Genomic DNA, 24,578 nt, shown 5'->3' with positions numbered 1-24,578 from the left:
CACAGAGAGTTGCTTTAAATTTTATGGCTCTTTTGCTGTCACCTCTGTTCACCATCCTCCCTTGAGAGCACTTTTCCTTTTCTTAACTGAAATCTGTCATAAATAGGAATTATATGTCAGAACATTTAGAAGCATTTCTTTAAATGGGAAAAAACGATGTAGATCCTGAAACATTTTTGACAACACGACTGAAATTTCATTTTTGCAGAAGTTTCTCTTAGATGGATTATTAAAGGCAGATGGAAATGTAATTATTTTTGTTGGTTGAATGGGTAACTTTCATTAATGTTTAATAGAATAATGCATTTTTAATAAGAATAAAAGTTCATTTTTGTAATCAGAGTAACATAACATATACTGTTTGTAAGACATGAATAAACTAGTCATTTCAATAGAAAAGCTTTATAAGTATATAAATTCAAAAGCATTTTTACTTGTGTTTATGTTTATTTATTTACATATCTCCTTGTGACAGTTTTCAGTTGTTAGTAAGTTATTTTAAAACATTTTATTTTGGAAGATTCTGTTTTTAATTATCTTTTTATTAAGAAAAATTTCAAATACATTTACAATTGTTGAAACAATGACATTCCTTCATGTGTCTATCACCCCACTTCAACAGTTAACATTTATGGGGGATATGAGTTGTTTCTTCTGTACCCTTACACTTTCCAATCTCATTATTTTGAAGTAAACCCCAGACATCAGGCAGTTATTTCAGTTTGTATCTAAAAACACACAAACTTAGAAAACTACTGCACTACCATTATCAAACCTAGACGTTTACAATAATTTTTTTTTTTTTAGTTGAAGTAAAGTCAGTTTACAATGTGTCAGTTTCTGGCATACAGCATAATGTTTTAGTCAGACATATGCATACATACATTTGTTTTCATATTCTTTTTTATTATGCAGTACTTTCTCAATATCATCAAATATCCAATCAGTGTTTAAATTCCCTTCGTTGACTCATAAGTGTTATTTTTATTTTTCAGTTTATTTGTTGGAATTAGAATACAAATACAATTCCATAAATGGCAATTTATTGAAATGTCCCTTAAGCCTCTTTCAGTACATAGATTGTGCCTCATTGCTCTCACTTTTTTTCCTTATAATTTTTTGGTTGAAGAAATTAGATCAATTTACTATAGTCTTGATTCTGGTGATTGTATCCCTACGGTTTAGCATGTTTCTTTGTCCTCTATATTTCCTCTTAATTGGTAGTTAGATTCAGAGTTTTGATCAAATTTAAGTTCCATTGTTTTAGGCAAGAACACTTCATAAGTGGTGTTGTGTACTTCCTTTAGAAAACACATAATATTTGGTTACCTGCTTATGCTGTCAGTAGTGTTTGATGATTAATGACTAGAACCATTAATTCATTAGAGTTTTTAAAATGTTGATTGTGAAGCTTTTAGTTTTGATGAAGACCAATTTGTCAACTTACTCTTTTATAGATCATATGTTCGATGTAATATCTGAGAAATCTTTGCCTAACCCGAGGTTACAAAGAGTTTCTCATATATTTTCTTCTGGATGATTTAATAGATTTAGGTTTTATTTTAGTTCTTTAATTCTTTAAAAAAAATTTTTTTGAAAACACTTATTTGAAGGGCTGCATCCAATTGAATTTTCTATTCTGACAAAATGCTAATTTACCTCTGTTAATACAACATCTCAGCAAATGCAAATGGCATTATATGAATAATTCTATAAAAAATTGGAACTAAACTAAATGTTTCAATTCTAAGTGACATTTGCAGAGACCCCTTCATTCATATATTTAATCTTGATTTTTTAAAAGAGTATATCCTGTATTTCCTAACGAAAAACTGTGTAGATTCTAAAAAAACAATGAAGATAATATTAAAAATGAATTGTAAATACTGTCTCTTATTCTGCTATACTGTGCAAGTAAGTCTTAGCACAAGAATAGCCACAAATCATGTATATTTGTAAAGACTTTTTCCACCATCAAATGCCTTCTTTTAATTATGGTAAAATATGCATAACACAAAACTTATCATTTTAATCATTTTAAGTGTACAGTTCAATGGTATTAAGTACATTCATATTGTTGTGTCCCTAATCGATTTAAAATTAATGTTTCTTTGTGTTCAGAGTAATGGACTGAAATGAATTACTTTTGCATATTGATATCAATTGTTCCAAAATCATTTGTTGAAAAAACTATTCTTTCCCCACTGAGTTGCTTTTGTACCTTTATCAAAAATCACTTGTCCACATATGTATGGGTATATTTATGGCCTCTGTTCTGTTCCACTGATTTATTTATCAATGTTTATTTATGCCAGTACCACATTGTGTTGATTACTATAGCTTTATAATAAAAGAAGTCTTCAAATCAGGTAGTGTTAGCCTTCTGTATTAGTCAAGGTTCTCCAGAAAAAAGAACTAATCATGGATATATATAAAAGAGACTATAAGAAATTGCCTCTTGTGATAATGAGGGCTGAGAAGTCCCACAACCTGCTGTCTACAAGCTGGAGACCCAGGAGAGCAGGTGGTGTTGTTCCAGTCTCAGTGCAGGAGAAGACTGATGTCCCAGCTCAAAAGTGATCTGGCAGAGAGAGCAAATTCACCCTCACCTCACCTTTTATTTCTATTCAGGCCTCGAACAGATCGGATGAGGCTCGCCCATAATGGGGAGGGCAATCTGCTTTACTCAGTCTACCAATTCAAATGTTAATCTTACCAGAAACACTCTCATAAACATACCCAGAATAACATTTAACCAATTATTTCGGGCACACCATGTCCTAGTCAAGTTAACACATAAAATTAACAGTCACACCTTCTAAACTGTATTCTTTATCAAAGTTGATTTTCTAATCAAGGGCCTCTGTACTACTATATAAATTTTGGAGTCAGATTATCAGTTTCCACAAAAGAGCCCATCAGGATGGCATTGAATTTGTAGATTAATTTGGGGAGAAATGACATCTTAACAATATTAAGCCTTCTGACCCATGAAAGAAGCATCTCTCTCTGTTTATGGGTTCTCTAAATTGTCTCAGAAGTATTTTGTAGTTTAAAGTGTATGTCTCTTACATCTTCTGATTGATTTATTCCTAAATTTATTAGATTTTTTGGTATTTAAAATTTTTTCAATTTCTGATTGTTGCAAGTACATAAAAATCCAGTTGAGTTTTGTACATTGATCTTGTATCTGTCAGCCTTGCTTAACTCGCTTATTAGTTCTAGTAGCTTTTAAAATAGATTCCATAACATTTTCTAAATAAACAATCATGCTATTTGCAAATTGGGGCAGTTTCATGTCTTCCTTTTCAGTACGGATGATTTTATTTTCTGTCTTTCCTTATGAAACTGGCAAGAACCTCCAGTGCAATGTTGAAAAGAATTATTGAGAGCAGGCCTCTTTGTCTTGTTCCTGATCTTGAAGTGGAAAGCATTCAATCTTTCACCATTAGCTATACATATATTTTTGTAGATGCTCTTTATCAGTCTCTGGAATTTTGCTTCTGTTTAAAGCTTGCTAACAGTTTTTATGAGGAATGGATGTTGGATTTTGTCAGATACTTTTTCTGCATTGATTGAGCTAATCATGTGGTTTTTCGTTTTTAGTTTGTTAACATGGAGAATGTCAGTGATCAATTTTTGAGTTTTAAACCAACCCTGCATTCCTGGGATCAAGTCCCCTGGTCATGACGTATTATACATTTTATATATTGTTGGATTCAATTTGCTAAAATATTGATAAGAATTTTGACACATGTTCACGAAAAATATTGATCTGTAGTTTTCTATTCTTATAATAATGTCTTTGGATTTGATATCAAGGCAATTTGGCTTCAATGAATTGAAAAGTATTCCCTTCTCTTCACATTTTTGGAAGAATTTGTATATAATTTCTATTATTTCTTCCTTAAATACTTGGTAGAATTCACCAATGAAGAAATATGGGCTTGGAGTTTTCTTTGTGACAAGAGTTATTTGTGGTAAAATTGTAACCACAAATCCTCTTTAAATATATATAAGTCTATTCAGGTTATCTATTTCTTATTGAGTAGATTTTGATAGCGTGTGTCTTTCAAAGAATTTGTCTATTTTATCTGAGTTGTCAATTTGTAGACATTAAATTTTTCATATACTAATTTATTATCCTTTTAATATCTGTAGAATTCATATTGAATCACTTCTATCATTCATAATATTGGTAATTTTTATCATCTCTTGTTTTCCCTTATTTTCCTATAACTTCTCAGAGTATGGAGGACTCTGACGTTGTTGGAGACCCCCAACTCTGAACTATGGTCTTTGGCTTGACACAAACTACAGCCAAGTTTCTTAACCAGTCTCCTTGGGATCCACAGAGTGTCCATAAATGAAGTTCATAAATCCTGAAACTTTATCAAATTTTGAGTGTAGGAAAAGGGGCATAGTTTCATCAGAGTCTCACCAAGTTCTATTAGAATATAAGAACAATTGCTCTGGGATAAAAACAGACACACATAGATCAATGGAACAGAATAAAAAGTGCAGACATAAACCCATGTATATACGATCAATTAATTTATGATGGAGGAGCCAAGAATATACAATAGGGAAAGAATAGTCTCTTTAATAAATGGTATTGGGAAAACTGGACAATGACATGCAAAAGGAAACTGGAACCCTATCTTACACGAAATACAAAAATCAACTCAAAATGGATTAAAGACTTGAATGTAAGACCTGAAACCATGAAAATCCTAGAAGAAAACATAGTGGGTAAGCTTCTTGATATCAATCGTGGTAATGAATTTTTTGCATTTGATACCTGAAGCAAAGGAAACAAAAGCAAAAATAAACAAGAAGGACTATATAAAAGTACAAGGCTTCTGCATAGCAAAGGAAACCATTAACAAGATGAAAAGGCAACGAGAGAAAAGTATTTGTAAATCATATATCTGATAAGGTGTTAATATCCAAAAGTATTTAAAGAACTCATATAACTAAATAGCAAAACCAAACAACTCAATTGAAAAATGGGCAGATGACCTGAATAGGTATTTTTCCAAAGAAGACATACAAATGACTAACAGGTATATGAAAGGTGCTCAACATCACCAATCACTGGAGAACGCAAATCAAACCCACGATGAGACAGCAGCTCAAGCCTGTTGGAATGGCTTTCATCAAAAAGACAAGAGGTAACAAATGCTCATGAGGATACGGGCAAAAGGGAGCCCTTGTGCCCTGTTGGGGATGTAAATTGATGCAGCCACTATGGAAAACAGTATGGAGGCTCCTCAAAAAGTTAAAAATAGAACTCCTGTATGATCCAGCAATCCCATTTCTGGGTATTTATCTGAAGGAAATGAAATCATTGTCTCCAAGAGATACCTATACACCGATGTTCACTGCAGCATTATTTATAATAGCCAAAACATGGAAACAACCTAAGCATCCATTGACAGATGAATGGATATAGAAGATGATATGGGATATTTTTCAGCCTTTAAAGAGAAGGAAATACTGCCATTTGCAACATGGATGGACCTTGACAGCATTATGCTAAGTGAAATAGAGAAAGACAAATACTATGTGGTCTCACTTATACATGGAAAATGGAAAAAAATACAAATGCATACAGAGAACAGATCGCTGGTTGCCAGTGGCAGAGGGTGGGGATGGGGGAAATTGGTGAAGGTGGTCAAAAGGGACAAAATTTCAGTTATAAGGTTAGTAAGTTCTATATAGCATGTGACTATAGTTAACAATATTGTATACTTGAAAGCTGCTAAGAGAGTAGTTCTTTTTTAGCCACTGTTTTCTTTCCACAACTTAACTGTTCATTTTATTTATTTATTCTTTGTTTAGAGGGAGGTAATTAGGTTTATTTATTTATTTTTTGATGGAGGTACTGGGGATTGAACCCAGGACCTTGTGCATGCTAGGCAGGCACTCTACCAGTGAGCTGCACCCTCCCCACCAAGAGAATAGATCTTAAAAGTTCTTTTTACAAGAAAAAAATTATGACTATGTGAGGTGATAGATGTTAACGAAACTTATTGTGGTAATCATTTCACAATATCTACATACATTAGATTATTATGTTGTTCACCTTAAACTAATACAGTTATATGCCAGTTATATCTCAATACAAATGGGGTTTGAGGGAAAGAACTGTTGCTCTTTGGAGGCCACTTGTTCCCAAACACACACCCAGATCCCAGTGCTCTATTGCTTGAAAATTATTTTTGACATTTATTTAATATATGGATTGCAAGACCCTGCCCCTGGAGATTCTGATTCATCAAGCCTGGGGTGAGGCCAGGAAATCTGTATTTTTACAATCCTCCTGATGATTCTGATGTAAGGCCAGGATTGAGAGCCACTGGAACAGATGGCCCTTTAACGTTCCTGTTGCTAAGTCCTCGAGACTCATTGGGTGGGCATGTGCTGCCCTCTAGCGCCTCTGGCTGCTTGCTACAGTTCTGCATCGTGTAGTGACCTGCTGGGTGAGCACTGGTGGTCTTGCTGCCTGACACTAGCCTGGGCTTCCTGCCCAACTCCCTGTCCAACTCTCGGACCTTAATAAAAACGCTCGTGTATAAAAACGTTACTTCTGAATGACAGCAGCTGTACCGCTGTGTCCCCAGCACCTGAGACATCTTAGGGTATTCACTAGTGTTTCCTGAGAATGAGACACAGCAAAACTCCTTTGTGAGGCCACTGCTGTAATATTGTCCCTCCAAAGGACAAAATCCTCACAGGATTTTTCTTTATAGGGTTATGATACGACTCATGGTACATATGAATTGGTAACTGTGAACAATTATCTGAAGAAATTCTACTATTACAACAGTTGCAGTGCTGTAGCATTATCATGGAAGCAGGGTCCGGCTTTAGCAAGTTTTCTGAAAACAGATGAATCTGAATCTTTTATCCTTTTATGTAGTCCTCCAGAGTCCACGGAGGCCTTTGATGTCCTTCATCTCCCTTGTTTGCTGTTCACTGTAAACCATGAGGCAGGAAGGGCAAAAGTGAAGGTCCATGCCCATATCATTAAAATGACTATGTGTTCATTATGTGAAGGTGACCTTGTTTAAGAAGATGCTGATCCCACTGTCCTATCCACACAAGTACCCTCTGTCAGTGGGTACCAAATCAATAAATAAGCCTGTACTAAAAGCCTACTCTGCACAAAGGTGTAAGATTGTCTTTGACTCTTAACTCCAGCTCTGAGACAGAGGAGCAAGGGCTTGGGAAATTGCTGTAGTGGAGTTTGCAGCAGATGGTTTTTTATGGCTTAGTGGGATGACAGTGGCTGTGGATTACCTGTAAGGAAATAGTATTCTGGTTGAAGCTGGTGCCTAGTTTGCCAAATTTGATGATTTTGTCTGGGGCAAGAGGTCAGGCTAGTAGGAGCCTGAGAACTGTTGCAGCAGCAGCTACAGGAAGCAGGAGCTGGTTGGGTAGGAATAATAACAGTAATAAAAGATTCAAGCCACTTTTTAGGTATCTTGACCTGCTGCTAAAAAGCTGATGCAAGCTGCTTTTTACTTGATTATTGTTAACCTGTCATTCAGTGCTCTTTAGTTGGAAAAGTCTTCTCATTCCTGTATTATGGAACTTAAAAGTTCAGGAAGGATGTCGAAATGGCTCAAATTCATCCCATCATCAGCGTGAGACTCTTCAGTTATTTTAAATGTAAGGATCTGTTTTGTTTTTATTTTGTTTTATTAAAAAGGACATTTAAGAAAAACATTTATTAATCCATTTCTTTGCAAAATCATTTTCTGAATATTATTCCTCATAGATGGTAAAAAAAAAACCCTCATGCTAATGATTGGTGTGTTTTTTTGCCTTTTGTTTTTTAAGTTGTGGTAAGATATACTCAACATAAACTTTACTATTTTAACCAGTTTTAAGTGTCCATATCAGTGACATTAAGTACGTTCACAGTGTTGTGCAACCATCACCACTATCCATTTTCAGAACTTTTTCATCATCTCATACAGAAACTTTGTACCCATTAAATAACTCCCTACACCTCTCTTTCCCAGCTTCTAGTAAGGCTGGTTCTGGATTCAATTTTTAATAAGGTGGATTCTTGATTGTGAATCAATCTTGTCTTTAAAACTAGATTTTTAAGTGTCTTGAGAACAGGCAGGTTACAAAAACACAAAACAACTCAAATGTTTTTGTACCTTCGACACTGTCCAGCTTACGGATGAGCACAGATCGTTGGCTCACCACACCTGTTCATTGGTGGACTGGATGCTGGAGGAAGGTTCAAATAGCCTCTTTGGAGGTTTTTAGCTGAAGAATTTGGGGACTGTGGGACCACTCTCATCAGGCAAGAACTTCTTAAGAGATTCAGAAATCTTGGAGTTTTGGTGGCATATCATAGTGTCAACAGGGACCATGAAATTAACATTAATACGTGAATCAGTGGGCATAAGGGTGGTTGGTACTGAGGTTGAACAGGAAAAAGCTTGCCCTACCTGAAGGTGTTCAAACAGATTTCCGTAAACATTTCATCTGAACACTGGTGGATTCAACCAAAGAGCCCCAAGTTTGTGGCCCTTAATCGAAAGTCTTGCCAAGTCGGGGAGGGTATAGCTGAAACCTAATTTTCTCCCCTCTTCCCACCTCAGAAAAAGTCTTGCCAATAATTCATCTCCATGAATAGGCAGGATGCTAATAAGAGCTGTAAAGTCCTTTCTGGAAACTCTTAACTCCAGAAGTGAGCCTCTTTCACATGCCTTCATGGATGGCACTACTTACAGTTTCTTCTCATCTATCTTAAGTGAAACCACAAAGACTGGGAAGACTCCTTTAACTGTTAGAAAGTTATTTAAAAGACTAGAAGCTATGTTCTTTCCTTGCCACATTAGACATGATCTTTTTTCTGAACCTCTTGATACTGATCACCTATTGCTTATGACATCAGCACCATCATTTTCTAACACTTAACAAGACAATGTATGCCCTGTCCTCTTGTGTGTTTTCTAGTTGTCTTCCCATTACAGGTGGTATAGTTCATGGAGCTCCCCTGACCTAGCCACTCTCCCTCTTTTAGGGCGTGCAGTGTACACAGAGACTCAGTTATCTGGGGATAGATGCCAGACTGTTATCGAAAAGAGGAAGGCTGAGTCATCAGGGTACAGAGAATAGAGAGAGCCTGAAAGACTGTATGCATTCTGTGACCGTGGCACCTTTAGGCTCAGACTCTACGACCATACAGACTACCAGACACCCTCATCTGAATACCATGTCATGTGTCCAGCTTCTCCTGGACAAATGAAGGTCTGTGATGCTATGCATGACTTGGGAAACAGTAGGACTTTGTGATGCAGTCTAGTGGTCTGGTTCTGTCCTCTATGAGGCAGAGATGACAGGTCTAGAATTTGTAGGCATTAAGTTCTAAGACCCTGAAAGCCTAGGAAGCCTAGGAAGAGTGATGGCTTGTGAGGTTTAGATTATGTTGAACCCTACCTTTATTCTGTGGGATGTTGGATATCCCTTGTACACTTATGGCTCCATTATCATTATTGCATTAATTATTTGGCAAGTGAGAAAGACTCACCAAGATTTAAGATTGGGACCTAACAGGAGCTGCTGCCGGGTAGGGAAACACTATGACCACGACTGAACCGGTTAAGCCTCAAACAAGAAGGTTTTATCCCCTCACTTTCTCTTGTTATCCTTACCCCTGCTTTTTTTTTTTTTTTAATGGAAGAAATTTCCTCAGTGGATCCCATAACAGCTTTGAATTTGGGTGATTCTTCTGGTTGGTAGATATTTAGGGCCTTAGATGACTGAAGTCCTTTGGCTACTAGACCACCCATCCTTTATTCTGTTCCTGTTTTCTCCTGTCTCTTTCTGGTCTCCATACTTCATCAGGGCATGGGGGTGGAGGTATGGAGTAAGGAAGACCCTTGAAATGAATCAGAAATAAGAAGAGAAAGGAAATGGGGTGAAAAAGGTAGAGTAGGGAAAAGAAAGGCAGAAGAATATAAAATTGGAATGCATAAAAAGATTGGGAAGTATTTGCAGGTTTTGTCTCAGTTTAGATATGAAAAGAGAAGCGTGCCTCAGCTTCACACTCTAAATCTTTTGTCTTTAAGCGTCACCGGAAAGTCAAACAAAAGGCGAAAGATAAAACATCAAGAGGTAAAGTCCCAGGCTGTGCTCTGACTTCCCTCCACAGTGGGCCAGGTTCCCATGGACCCTGAAGTTCCTTTATGACCCCTGGTGCCAGGAGCCAGGTGCTCTAACCACTGGAGGCTCCAATTCCCCAGGTTGACAAGTTCTCCCAGAAGATGTGTTTGGGTGGGAAATCAGAACCTGGGAATATTCCAAAATTCTCCACCTTACCCCTGGGAGTGAAGAATGAGGAAGTAGGGGAGAAGTCCTTAACTGTGTCATTTACTAGTTGTCTGACCCTGTTGAAGTCACTTTATCTCTCAGTCTTGTTACCATGAGATGGGCATCTGATGATCCTGCCTCACTCGCAGTGTGGTTGTGAAGGTCAAATGAGATCAGGCCCAGGAGAGCACATCATGCCTGGCTAAGCTGTACACAGGCGTGCCTTAGAGCACTACGGTGGGGTTTGCAATCTTCTCTCCTTCAAAGGCCTTGAGCTTCCTGTAGGATGTGCCTGAATCCTCTCCCGTTCCATGTAACACTGTCTCCTGGTCTCTCAGCGAGGAAACTTTCCTGGAAAGAAGCTGAGAAGCCGTGGGAGCTGCTCTCTGTCATGAGAAGGTGATCTCTTGCTCTTTTCAGTCTCCTATGTTCGGGCCTGGCCTGTGCTGATTTCTCTCCTTGGCCTGGGGCAGAGTTGGGGAGAAGGACAAGGGCCTGGAGCACTGGTTGAGAGGGTGGCCAGAGGAGAGGGTGGGGTTAGATGGCTCAGGAGAGTGGAGTCTTCCAGTTCTGCTGGAAGGTTTTGTCTCAGCTTAGATATGAAAAGAATATTTCTCTAGGCTCACAGTGGTCCTAGAATTCAGGATTTTTAAAAAATTAATAGACTTTAATTTTTAGAGTAGTTTCAGGTTCACAGCAGAATTTAGCAGAAAATACAGAGTTTGCACATAGCCCTCCCCATCCACACATATATACTCCCCTACCCTGAATATCCCTCATCAGTGTGGCATATTTGGTACAATCGATGAACCAACATGAACACATTATTATCAACCAAAGTCCAAGTTTACATTAGGGTTCACTCTTGATGTTGTACATTCTGTGGGTTTTGACAAATGCATAATGACACGTAGCCACCACTATAGTATCATACAGAATAATTTCATTGCCCTAAAAATCCCTTGTGCTCCATCTATTCATCTCTCCCTCCCTCCCTCCCTCTCCCCAAACCCCTGGAAACCATGATCTTTTTATTGTTTCTGTAGCGGTGCCTTTTCCAGAATGTCATTTGGTTGGAATCGTACAGTTTGTAGCCTTTTCAGACTTGCTTCTTTCATTTAGTAATATGTCTTTTAAGTTTCTTCCATGTCTTTCATGGCTTGATAGCTCATTTCTTTTTTTTTTTGCTGCACATATATTTTAAAATTTACATATATGTACTATTCATTGTTTCTAAGAATGTTTAGAGCTTTAGCTTTTTAAATTTACATAGTTATCAAAGGAATAAAACCAACCACAAAATAAGAATTAATTCAAAAATATACATACACCCTGCTATTAGCATCAACATTATTTACAATTGCCAAGATATGGAAGCATCCTAAGTGCATGTCAGTAGTTGAATGGATAAAGAAGATGCAGCATATATATATATGAATACAAGTCACCCGTAAGAAAATGGCATATTTTGTCATTTGTGGCCCTTCATGCACTTTTTTTTCACTTCAAAAACCAGAATTTTATAACTGGCATAAACATTTCCATTGCATCTAAAACAACAAAACACCTAGAAATAAACTTAACCAAGGAGGTTACCTATATTCTGAAAACCGAAATGACACAAAGAAATAGAGAGATTTCTTGTGCTCTTGGACTGGAAGAATCAACACTATCAAAATGGCCACACTACCCAAAGCAATCCACAGACCCAGTACCAACCACGTCAAAATACTCTCAACATTCCTCACAGAACTAGAACAAACAATTCCAAAATATATAAGGAACCACAAAAGACCTCGAACCGCCAAAGCAATCTTTTGTAGGTCTTTTTTTCTTTCTTCTTTTTGTTCTCTTTTCTTATGGTTTGATGACTAAAGAAGGTCCTTTAAGATCTGCTGTAAAGCTGGTCTGGTGGTGCTGAAATCTTTTAGCTTTTGTTTATCTGTGAAGCTTTTGATTTCTCCCTCAAGTCTGAACGAAAGTCTTGCTGGATAGAGTATTCTTGGTTGTAGGTTTCCCACTTTCATCACTTTAAATACGTCATGCCACTGCCTTCTGGCCTGTAGAGTTTCTCCTGAAAAATCAGCTGATAACCTTATGGGAGTTCCCGTGTGCATTACTTGTTGCTTTTCTCTTGCTAATTTTAATATTTTCTCTTTATCCTTAATTTTTGTCAATTTGATGACTATGTGCCTTGGTGTGTTCCTCTTTGGGTTGATCCTGTGTTCTATTCTATGCGCTTTCTGGACTTGGGTGACTGTTTCCTTTCCCAAGTTGGGGAAGTTTTTGGTGATTATCTCTCCTAAAATTTTCTCAGGTCCTTTCTCTCTCTCTTCTCTTTCTGGGACCCCTATAATGTGAATATTAGTGCACTTACTGTTGTCCCAGAGTTCTCTAAAATTATCCTCATTTCTTTTCATTCTTTTTTGTTTTTTTCTGTTCTGCAGTAGTGATTTCCACTAATCTGTCTTCTAGCTCACTGATCTGTTCTTCTGCCTCATTTAGTCTATTCTTGGTTCCTTCTAGTGTGTTATTCACTTCAGTAATTTTATTCTTCAACTCTGTCTGGGTGTTCTTTATATTTTCCAACTCTTTGCTAAAAACTTCGCTCTGTGCATTTGTACTCCTCTTGAATTCTCTGAACATCTTGGCCATAATTACTTTCAACTCTTTCTCAGATGAATTGCCTATCTCCTTATCACTTATTTCTTCTTCTACGATTTTATCTTGTGCCTTGGCCTGGGAGATATTCCTTTGCCGCCTCATATGTCTATCTTTCTATTTTTATTCTTAGGTAGATTACTTAAGTTTCTTGACCTTGGAGAAGTGGCCCTCTGTGGGAGATGTCCTATGCGTCCCAGCAGTACACTCCTATCTTGTCACCCAAGGGTCAAGGTCCAGCCAGTCCCAGTGTAGAGTCTGGCCTGTGTTTGTGGATTCCTTCCATAGGCTTTGGGATTCTTGTTTTCTTATTTCTAGTATCTGCCCCCTGGTGGGTGAGGCTGGACTAGAGGCTTATGCAGGTTTCCTGGCAGGAGGAGCAGGTGCCTGCCCACTGCTGGGTGAAGCTTGGTCCTGGACCTCTGGTGGGTAGGGCTGTGTCTAGAGGCCTTTGGCTTAGGAAGTCCGCTGATGGGTGGGGCTGTGTTCCCACCCTGTATGTTGTTTGGCCTGAGGCTTCCCTACAGGCTGTTGGGTGGGGCTACTTCTTGGTGCTAATGATCCAATCAAGATGTCAGCCTCCAGGAAATCTCATGTAGGTGAACACTCCTGGAATGTCCTCCACCAGCTTTTATGTCCTCTGGATGAGCCACAGCTGCCCCCTATGTCCCCAGGAGATCCTCTGGCCTGGCCTATGTTCCTATGAAATCACTGTCTCTGCCCTTGGACCTGGCGCACGGGAGTTTCCGTGTACGCTTCCCAAGTGAATGAAATCTCCATTTCCCCCAGTCCTGTGGGGCTCCCGGAGCCAAGCCCTGTTGGCCTTCAAAACCAAATGTCCTGGGGTCTCCTTCTCCTCCCAATGCCGAGACCCGAGCTGGGGAGCCTGATGTGGAGCTTAGAGCTCTCTCTCCTGTGGGACAGCCTCTGTGGCTTAACTATTTTCAGCTTGTGGGTCGCCCACCTGGGGTGTATGGGGCCCAATTGTATCGCGAGCACACCCCCTCCTACCATCCTGCTGTGGTTCCCTCTTGGTGTTTCCAGTTGTGGAAGATCTTTTTGCTAGGTTTCAGTCTTTTTTTTAAATCAATGGTTGTTTAGCATTCAGTTGCAGTTTTGTTGTAGTCATGAGGAGAGGTCCTAGAATTCAGGGTTTGACTAGTGCAGGATATAACTACATGGGTTTGCACTCAACCACAAGACAAGTTATCCAGTCAGAAGAATGGATAATGAAGTGCATAAATAAGTCATCATTTTCATATTCTCTTTACAACTCTACCCTTTCAAGGGCAGACCCCTGGACCCTGCTGACATTACCTCCTCTGGTTCTGTCTTCAGGGAGGCCAGTTCCTGGGACAGTCCTCAGGCAGGAGCTTGTCATATCATCCCCTTCTTAAGATCTCTAGAGAATGGGCATGGGCTCCCAAGAGACACTGTGCACACTCTGTAATCCCCAGAACACAGAGTTCCCACAAGGATCTCCTTTTCCACAGTTTGGGAAAACTGAATACCAGGCTGTGGCCTTCTTAGCACCTAGCAAGACTGACTCCAGGTTCTCCCTGGTGATGTTCCTGGTGCTGCCCCCTCAGATAACCATTGGCTTTTCCATCTGCCTGGTTGCCTTCTCCTAGTTCAGCTTCTCAGCACAGGACAGCAGAGAACTTACTCACCTCCCAGGCTCTCAAGGCCCTGTGTTCCCATTAGTTGTCTGAGACCTTGCCCAGCAAGCCCCAGGCCCTCAGCCTGGTGCATCATAACTTGCTGATGGCGTTTCCCAGGGAAGAAAAGGTGATGAGTAAACACCCAGGAGGTGCAGCCCCAGGGCTTACAGGACTAGGGGAAGTGGGCAGGGCCAGTCTCCAGGCCACACACTTGCAGAGAGGTGGATGTCACTCCATCAGTAACAAATGGTTGCCCTGTTTCCCTTCCCAGCCAGGGCTGGCTTCCTCAGGAGGGGAGTGTGCGGCGGCTCCTATGTGCAGATCCATGCTGCCACATCTGCAATGCTGTGGCTCTGGAGATTCAGCAGTTGCTATCGGGTGAGACCACCCACACCACCCCAGCTTCATCAGGGCCATCTCAGGGATCCTCTTGCCTAGAGATTATGTCCGTGTCTAGTCTCTCTTTTGATCAGAGTCAGGATTCTGTGCACTCCAAAGAGCTTTCACTTCCACCAGCAACCTGCACAGTGTCACAGCTAACACATCAGAAATCCTTAACCCAGTCAGTTGCCAAGACAGCTGCCAAGTCAGCCAGTGCAGTCAGCATCCATGATTACTGGGCTGACCACCGGCAACTAAGGCAGGGATTTCAAGGGCCAGAGGTGTCCTGGGATGCCGGAGTTCTGTCTTCTTCAAGCCTTGAAGAGCGTAGGATTCCTGTGAACCAGCAAGACAAGAAGAAGAGGAATTCTGAATGTGTCCCAGAGAAACAAGGTCAGCAGCTCTTGAATATCTGATTCCTTTTCTATCCCTGAACCCAAAGCTCACAAACCGAAAATACCCAGTGGCCTTTCATTCCCTTTATCTGATATTCCTGTGTCCCCAGATCTCTGAGGTATCTTTAAGTACTCGTATATAAATGTCTCAACCCAACCAGAGAGAACAACTTCTCTGCTAATGTTCCAGTAGGGGCACTTCTAGGTAGAACCCCCAGAGCCCCTGAGTTCCCAAATGTGTCTCCAGGATCTTTCTCAGCTAAAATTTTACTTTGGCCAGGGTGGTTGCCTTGAGTGAGTAGGGACTAGCAAGGATCTGTCTGGATCTTTAGAGCCACCATCTCCATCCTCTTAGCTTAGTGTCCCTTGTCAGTTACTTTACCAGCTTCTCCCTTACCTTGAGTTCCTAGAGCATCCTCCAGGATTCCTTGAGGGCAAAAGGACCAGATAAGAACGGTCTGTCAGGCTGTTAGAGCAAGTTGAATGACCTCACCCAAACAAGGATTCCTGAGAGTGCCGTATCTGGAGTGTCCAGAGCTTAAAGGGCAAGACCTTACAGGACCAACTTGCTGGGCCACATTTTACAAGTCCAGCATTTGAAGGAGCCACATTTTTTAGATTCAAACTTTGCAGAGCCAAAATTTGTAGGGCCACACTTTCCAGGGCCTCCAAGAGCTGCAGGGTCTGGTAAAGAAACAGCGCATACTCACAAGAGCCCTGCCCTTCCAGAAGCTGCAGAAGCTGGCTTGGGAGACAAGACAAAGCACTTTACACACCGGATTCGCCCAAAGGTGAAAGTTCAAGGGCATAAGGAATCCGCTCACCTCTCTAAGGATGAGAAAGTGGCCAAAACCAAGACAGAAAAGGTTGAGAAGAGTCCACCACCCACCAAATGCCCTGTGAAGGGAGCTAAGTCGGAGAAGACAACAGAGGAGGAGGGCATGACCTTCTTTGATGCCCTCCAGTGCCTTGACAACGAGTTCCAGCAACGCTCCGTTCAGTCCAGCCATTCCTGGACCCTGTGCCTTTCCCGCAACAGCTCAAAGCACTGTCCTCAGCTGACTTGTTCTACACATTCAAAAAACCCACCCCATGTCTCAACTCTCACCTCAGCAGAAGCCACTTGTCTACACAAGGAGAATACCCAGTCCAGGAAAAAGGAGTTCACAGGTTCCCAAACTTCTGCATCCTCCTGAAAAAGGCTGTCATCATCATTTCCATTAATATATAGGTGAGGCAGGACCCTCTCCAAATATACTCAGTACCTCTAAGCAAAGAACCACCTGTCTGTGCCTCTCATTTTCAATGTGGTGTGTGAGGGAGAGAGTAGAGGAGGTAGATTGTATTTCCCATATGGTAGGGAATCTTAAGCCCATATTTTAGATAGGTCAGCATTCTACATAACTCTTTCGGTTCCACCCTGGACTGTGGATAAAGGGATTTGAGCAGAGAAGGAAGACCCTCATCTAAGGTTCATTGAAGGTAAAGATCAGACCTGACTTCCATGGCTTTGTATGTTGTCTTTGGGCCCCAGAGGAGCAAAGTGTTCATGTTGATAGTACAAAGAAGTGATGGCTGGGAATCTAGTGCATTTTTGACCCAGGGCACAATTCATCAGTAACTTCTATATGTGCCCACAATCTGGTGGGAAGATTTTTAGAGGAGTGTTACATTGCTCTCTCCTTGAGGAGGTACTTTCTGTGTATCAAAAGCCTGTAGCTAATATGACCAGACGTTAAAAGCAAATGATAGAATCTCCTCTCTCTGCACCCTGTTGTGTTATTGATTAGATTTTAAGGGGTAAATCATCTGGGAGCTTGCTGTAGCCCTGTTACCTGTTTGACCCCCACTGCCTTTCAGCTGCATGGAATAAATGCCTCCTAGAATGAAGATCAGTTGATGAGAATGTCCCCAAAAGAGTCACAATAAAAATGACTTTGAGGGCATCCTGCATTCAACAATGAACATATTTGAGTACTTACTGTGTGTCAGGAACTATGCCAGACACAACAGTAACCTAGACACAGGCCTTGCCTCCACAGGAAGCATGAAAGGAGAGCAGTTGGTGATAGCGAGTGCAATCAATTCAAGGAGGTTTGTTTCACAGAAGTGCAGAAAAGTGGGGATAGAGCTGTAGGAGGAAGTGGGCCCCAGAGAGTTTGTTTTTTTTAAAAAAGAGAGAGACATAACATGTTGGATGTTGACAGAAATGATGCAGTTGAGGAGGGATAAGTGATGATGCGGGAGAGAATGCTGGTGGTGGTAAATGGTGAGGGAGTGGGAACAAATGTCCAAGGCCATCATGGCCTTGGAAAAAGCACAGACACTTTGCTGGTGGTTAATAGAGAGAAGGAAGTATTAATGAGGTAAGACTCTGTGTATCAGGAGACAAAAGATTGCTCTCATACGTAAGAGAGTTTGGGCAAAGACTCAAAAGGGTAAGTGAATATCTGGGAAGATACCAGGGCTGGGGGTGGAGGGAGTGGTATGGAGAAGCAAAGTTGAAAGCAGAGGTGGAGATGGATTCTGGAAGTTACCATGGCAAGTTCCTATTAGGGCCTAAGTTGTTGGTGGCCAACTGAGAGCCCAGGTGGGTGTAAAAAGGTGGTCAAATGTCCTCTTGGAACACTGGAGCAGCAAGAAAGATCACAGAGAAACTCTGGACACACAGAACATGAAGGAAAGGATGGGGCTAGGGACAGAGAAAGGGGGCAGGTATGGCACCCTGGTGTTCAGCCAGGGACTAGGGAGTTTTAGGGGTGGGAGGACAGAGCTGGGAAGCAGAAAGACAGAGGCTGCCCTGAGTGGATGGGAGGGACCTCCGTTCTGGACACCTCATTTCTCCCAGAAGGTGGCACTTCTGCATTCCCACCTTCTGACCTACCACAGAGGAGCTGAGAGCTGCAGTAAGGGCAGGAAGTGCTGTGGCTTCTTCATGATATGGTGTGGGGGCCTGTGGGATGCCCCCGCCTCCCTGTTTCCTGAGGAAACCCAGGATGACTCCACTTACCATCAAACCAGGAGGTTGGGGCAGGAATCTCTTCCTCTGATAGGAACCAGCACTTAGCACAAAGTGTCCACTGCTAGCAGGATGCAGAGAAGCCCAGGTGAGAGGAAGCATGAATGTGTCCCTCCTCTGAATGTTGATTCTGTGCCTAAGGGGTGGGGGCCCAGCCCTTGTTGTTGTCTCCAGGGCGAGGAGGCATGAGGCCTAGGTGTGCTGAGCCACCCCCTCCAGGTGTTTTCCTAAAGCATCCCCAAAGGTCATAGGAGGTCTTGGAGCAGGCACATCTTCCCCGTCTGGCGGGAGCTGGGCCGAGAGCTGCATAGGAGGATGCCCAAGAGAAAGAATGTGACTCAGAAGGGTCACAGCAGCGTCAGGTGGGAAGTTGAGGTTAATGTGTGCATATCCTGGCTTAGGTGGAGCAGTTCCTTCCCGTGGCCCCCCACAGGCTTCCACCTGCTCCACATTTCTATTACAGAAATTTCAGACAACTGACTATCATGGTTGCTTGTCTTGTACCTGCTCACTGCACCCTAGCAGGAAGGTCGTAGAATATGCTGAGCTAAGAAGTGAGTTGTGAGACTTTATCTCCTTGCTCTTGCTCAATCCTGTCACGCCAGCCTCTTGCCAGCAGGGCACTGAGACTCCATGAGCAGGAACCAAAACTCGATGCCCTGCTAGAGTTCCCAGCCTGTTGGAGATGCTCAGACTCAAGGGCTCAGTTATCTCTGCTTGTCCACTCAAATTCTCGTCCCTCTCCTTTGTGGGTCTTTGAGTAAAACATCCCCTGCCCCTAAATTCCCACGTCTTCTGACTCGCATCCTCCTTCCACAGCCTCATCTCTATCCTGACTGACTTTCCCATCGTCACCCTGTGCATGTCCCTGCCTGTCCAGGCTGTCCCTGGAAAGATGTTAATAATGTATGAACATAGTAGTGGAAAAAAGCAACTTACTAACATATTTATGTTACACTTTCATTTAAAAATAATGTTACTAGAATATTTTAAAGAGCTGTTTTAGGTTTGCAGAAATATTAAGCAGTAAGTACAGAGTTTTCATATACTTTCTCATCCTTGGTCACATACACAGTTTCCCCTGTTACTAACATCTTGCATTTAGCATGATACATTTGTTGAAACTGATAAGACAGTACCATTAAGTTATTATTAACTAGTGTTCATAGTTTACATTAGGGTTCACTATTTGTGTTATACATGCTATGAGTTTTGACCAGTGTATAATGACACGTACCCACCATTATAGTATCAGAAGAGTTTCATTGCCCTAAACATCCTCCCCCCCCCCACCTAGTCATCCCTTTCTCCCTTACCCCAAACACCTGGAAACCACTGAACTTTAAAAAAAAATTGTGGTAAAATGCATATACCATTTTAACCATTTTTAAGTGTACAATTCAGTAACATTACGTACATTCACAATGTTGTAAATAACCATTACCACTATCTATTTTCAAAACTTTTTCATCAACTCAAGCAGAAACTCTGTACCATTAAACAGTAAGTCCCCATTTCCTTCACCCTACCCCAGAACCTGCTAACCTCTATTCTACTTTCTGTGTCTTATCACTTTCCTTATTTTAGATACTTCGTATAAGTGGAGTCATAAAATATTTGTCCTTTTGTGTCTGGCTTATTTCACTTAGCATAATGCATTCAACATTCATCCATGTTGTAGCATGTATCGGAATTCAATTACTCTTTATGGCTAAATAATATTCCATTGCATGTATATATTGGATTTTGTTTATCCATTTATCTCTTGATGGACATTTGAGTTGTTCCCACCTTTTGGCTATTGCAAAAAATGCTTCTATTGAACTTTGGTGTGCAAGTGTCTGTTTGAGGCCCTGCTTTCAATTCCTTTGGGTATATACCTAGGAGAGGAATTGCTGGATCATATGGTAATTTTATGTGTAACTTTCAGAGGAACCACTGCTAAATTGTTTTCCACAGCAGCTGTACCACTAGCAATGCACAAAGTTCCAGTTTTTCCACATCCTCACCAACACTTGTTTTGTTTTTGTTTTTTTAAATAATAGCTCATGGGTTTGGAATGGTAGCTCATTGTGGTTTTGATTTTCATTTCTCTAATGATTGATGTTGAGCATCTTCTCATGTGCTTAATAGTGATTTGCATATCTTCTTCAGAGAAATGTCTGTTCAAGTCCATTACTCATTTTTGATTTGGAGTTTTTGTTTGTAATTTGTTGACCACTGATCTTTTTTATTGTTTCTGTAGTTTTGTGTTTTCCAGAAAATTGTATAGTTGGAATCATATAGTATGTCGCCTTTTCAGTTTTGCTTCTTTCACTTAGCAATATGTATTTCCTCCATGTCTTAAATGGCTTGATGGCTCATTTCTTTTTAATGCTAAATAATAATCCATTGTATAGATTTACCACAGTTTGATTATCCATTCACCTATTGAAGGATATATTTGTTGCTTCTAAGTTTTGCAATTATGAATAAAGCTATTATAAAAATTTGTGTGCAGGTTTTTTCATGCACATAAATTTTCAATTAATTTGGGTAAATAGCAAGAAATAGAATTGCTGGATCATATAGTAAGAGTATGTTTAGTTTTGCAAGAAACTACCAAACTGTCTTTTAAACTGGCAGTACCATTTTGCATTCCTACCAGCAATGAATGAGAGTTCCTGTTGCTTCACGTCCTTACCAGCATTTGGTGTTGTCAGTGTTCTGGAATTTGAATATTCTAATAGGTATATAGTGGTATCTCATAGTTGTTTTAATTTTCAGTTCTCTATGACATATGATGTTGAGTATTTTTTGATATGCTTACTTGCCAGCGTATATCTTCTTTGGTGAGGTGTTCGGGTCTTGCCTGTTTTAAAATTGGGTAGTTCATTTTCTTAATGTTGAGCATTAAGAGTTCTTTGTATATTTTGGATACCAGTTCTTTATCAGATATGTGTTTTGCAGAGTTTCTCCACCTGTGGTGTATCTTTTCATTCTCTTAACAGTGGCTTTTAGAGCGCAAAATGTTTTAATTTTAACCAAGTCCAACTTAATTTTTTTTCATGGATTGTGCTTTTGGTGATGTATCTAAAAAGTAATCATCAAACCCAAAGTCATACAGATTTTCTCATAATCTCATTATTGAAAAAAAAGTATATATGTTTGTGTTTTTAATTTTTTCACTAATCTGTACTTTCTACTTTTCCTACATTGCAAATTAATGACATACTTCATTATATAATTTTTGTAAATCCCAGGGTTGGCAACATGGTAGCTTCTTTAATTTTACAAATAACATTCTGTGACCCAGATGACATAGCTTTACTGCTCTAGGTTCAGTTTCCCTGGTTTCCCTGTCTATCAGTGAGTATTGGAACAGAGAGTCACCGAGTTCCCTTTCTGTCATAAACACATAGAATGATAATGTTTATTTTCAAATTCTTTTAAAAGTTCATGGACTTAATTGCAACATCTAGCCATGGGGCATCCAGCCACGGGGCATCCAGCCATGGGGCATCCAGCCATGGGGCAGGGGAGGAGTATGTGTGTATGTATAAATTTTCTTTAGACCATTCACCTAGGAATTTCTTGAAGTGCAAGGCTAGGCCTTAGTCTGCAGACACTGCCCACATGCCTTGTGCACACTGGCTGTGCTCTACACTTTGGTAGGTGAGAAAGCAAGTCCCCAACTTACAGAGAGAGGAACAGTCACACCACACCACGAAGGAGAATGCAAAACTGACACCCAGCCCCTCACTGCAGACCTTCCTCATGGTTAGTTACCATTTCCAAGGCCATGGTGTTTTCCTCAGAAACCTTCTGTGGTATGTTTTGCACATTTTTTAACTGTGGCCCATAGTAAGAAATGTAGTTTATGATGTGACCCTGTACACAAATAGTTATAAACATGTATTCATAGATCTATAATTAAACCCAAAGTTTTGTGAAACAATCCTAATTTTACCACATGTGGTGCTCCCTGATATTTTCTATCCTCTCTGTCCTACTTCATTAAAGCAGTCCTAATAGTGACTCTCTGAAATGACTTCCTGGCTTCCTAATGGGTTAGGGTTAGCACTTGTAATTTGAAAAACATAGCCTTAGAATCATTATACATTTTTGATTAGGGAACTACACTTTTGTCTTTTGATTAAAAGATGGTTACCTCTAAAAGACAAGGACAACATTGTGGGGTGTAAGGTAAGCTTTCCCCTTGACTGGAGTGATGCAGGAACAGAATTCTCAAGCTTGTCTTAAGAGTCTGTGTGGTTAGAAGTTCTAGCAGATCTGGACTGCTGCTAATATACCTCTGACTGAAGAAAACCCTGCTGTACACTAGAGGCCGATCATCTATAAAGAGGCACATTTGTAAAGAAGTAATTATTTGTGCATTGTTTATAATAACATGGACAGGAAGTGTAGAGCAGTGATTCTTAAATGATGAACTGGCTGGATCCTAGGTAGATGGGAAGTGTATGTAAGAAACGCTGGAAAGTGCTGGGGGATGAGTGGATTGAAGAAGCATACCCATTACAGTATATGTATTTATGTTTGGAAAACAAATATTAAAAAGCTATTTTTTTTTGGTAACATAGACTACAGAACAGCAAAAGATTACAGTATCTTCTTGGCTTTTGGGGATGCATAGAAGGTACTAGCTCTCTAGTTTTGGAAAGCCCCCTCCCAGAAGTTGTATCAAAAGTTTTAGGGAGCAGCTGTAGGAGTTTTATGTTAAAAAATTTAGAAACACTGTTCAAAGGCCTGGAATAAATATACTTGAAAAATTAATTTTTTCAAGAATGATTCCTTGGAGGAAAATCAATGATACATATTTGGTTCTTATTGACTTTTTCAGACAACACAATAAGAGTTATTGAACAAGAGCCAACCAATTAGTAGGGTTACTGTATAAGTGAAATGACTCATTAACAGTATATCAGCAAACTAACCACAGGCACCTCCTAATACACTGTAGTCTTGCTACCATGATTGTTCTCTAAGGATAACAAAAATAGCTATTAAACCACTCAATTGTTAATCATGTCATTGCAGTGGTTTTGGAGTCTGTCTTTAGAGGACTTTAATGAACTAAAGCTGACATCCACCAGTAAACCAAACAAACCACCCTTAAACACACCCAGATGAAAACACGGTAACACTTCCCAGCCCTAACCACAAACTCTAAGAGCACTTCTGTTCCTTTTACCTGAGGCGGCTCCATTTTCTTGGCCAATTTTTTTTCCCTCTAAAGACAGAAAATGTAAAGTACAACCTTAAAAAGAGTACATCACAATCCAAACAAGAATCCCAAGTCATTTTAAATTGATGTGGCTTTGATTCTGAGAGTAAACTGTGAGGCACAACAGAAATAGGCTTAATGAATGAGGCCAAAACCTTTAATGGTTAGTGGAGGAGACAAACCCGTGTACAAAAGACACCTTGATTAAAAGTGAGCATTCCTAGATATCACTGAGCATCAAGTGTTTGAGAAATTAACAGAGTCAGCTCTGATTTCCAGAGAAATAAGGGGTAGTGGTTAGTAAAAGGTAAAAACGAGTGTTTGGGAAGTCCAAACTAATATAATGAGACATAAAAAAGGAAATAAAAGGTATAAAAACTGGGAAGGAAGATATCAAACTGTTTTTGTTCACAGGTGACATGTCTATGTAGAAAATCCAAAAGAATTAACAAAACTGGAACCAGTAAGCGATTATAACAAGGTTGCAGGATACAGGGTTAACATACACAGTTTTATTGCTTTGCTATATAACAGTAATGAACAAGTGGCATTTGAAATGAAAAACAATCCCATTTGCATTAGCATCTCTAAAAGTTACTAGGTATAAATATGACAGAATATATATAAGATATATAGGAGGAAAATGACAAAACTCTTATGAACGATATCAAAGAAATACCAAATAAATGGAGAAAGAGTCCATATTCAAGGAAAGGAAGGCTTATTATTATCAAGATGTCACTTCTTGCCAATTGATCTATAGATTCAATGCAGTCCCAATCAAAATTTCAGCAAATTATTTTGTAGATATCAACAAACTGAGCCTAAAGTTTATGTAAAGAAAACAAAAGACCCAGAATAGCTAACTCAAGTTTGAAGGAGAAGAACAAGTCAGA

At 40.0% G+C, this 24,578-nt stretch overlaps 1 protein-coding gene and 1 long non-coding RNA gene across 3 annotated transcripts in view; both read left to right on the top strand.

Moving 5' to 3' along the window:
* The window catches only part of LOC135322272 (uncharacterized), a 119,303-nt gene that overhangs the window by 38,245 nt on the left and 56,480 nt on the right, over positions 1 to 24,578 (top strand). The window lies entirely within an intron of this gene.
* SPATA31F3 (SPATA31 subfamily F member 3) lies at positions 8,717 to 17,679 on the top strand. Its single transcript, XM_010995648.3, has 5 exons — positions 8,717 to 9,598; positions 10,101 to 10,146; positions 10,680 to 10,740; positions 14,935 to 15,437; positions 16,169 to 17,679. Exons 1-5 carry the CDS (start codon positions 9,455 to 9,457, stop codon positions 16,633 to 16,635), a joined length of 1,221 nt encoding a protein of 406 aa, XP_010993950.2. The 5' UTR covers positions 8,717 to 9,454; the 3' UTR covers positions 16,636 to 17,679.

Source organism: Camelus dromedarius, chromosome 10 (genome assembly GCF_036321535.1).
Source record: "Camelus dromedarius isolate mCamDro1 chromosome 10, mCamDro1.pat, whole genome shotgun sequence".
Lineage (NCBI taxonomy): Eukaryota > Metazoa > Chordata > Mammalia > Artiodactyla > Camelidae > Camelus > Camelus dromedarius.
This window is presented reverse-complemented; position numbering and strand designations above follow the sequence as displayed.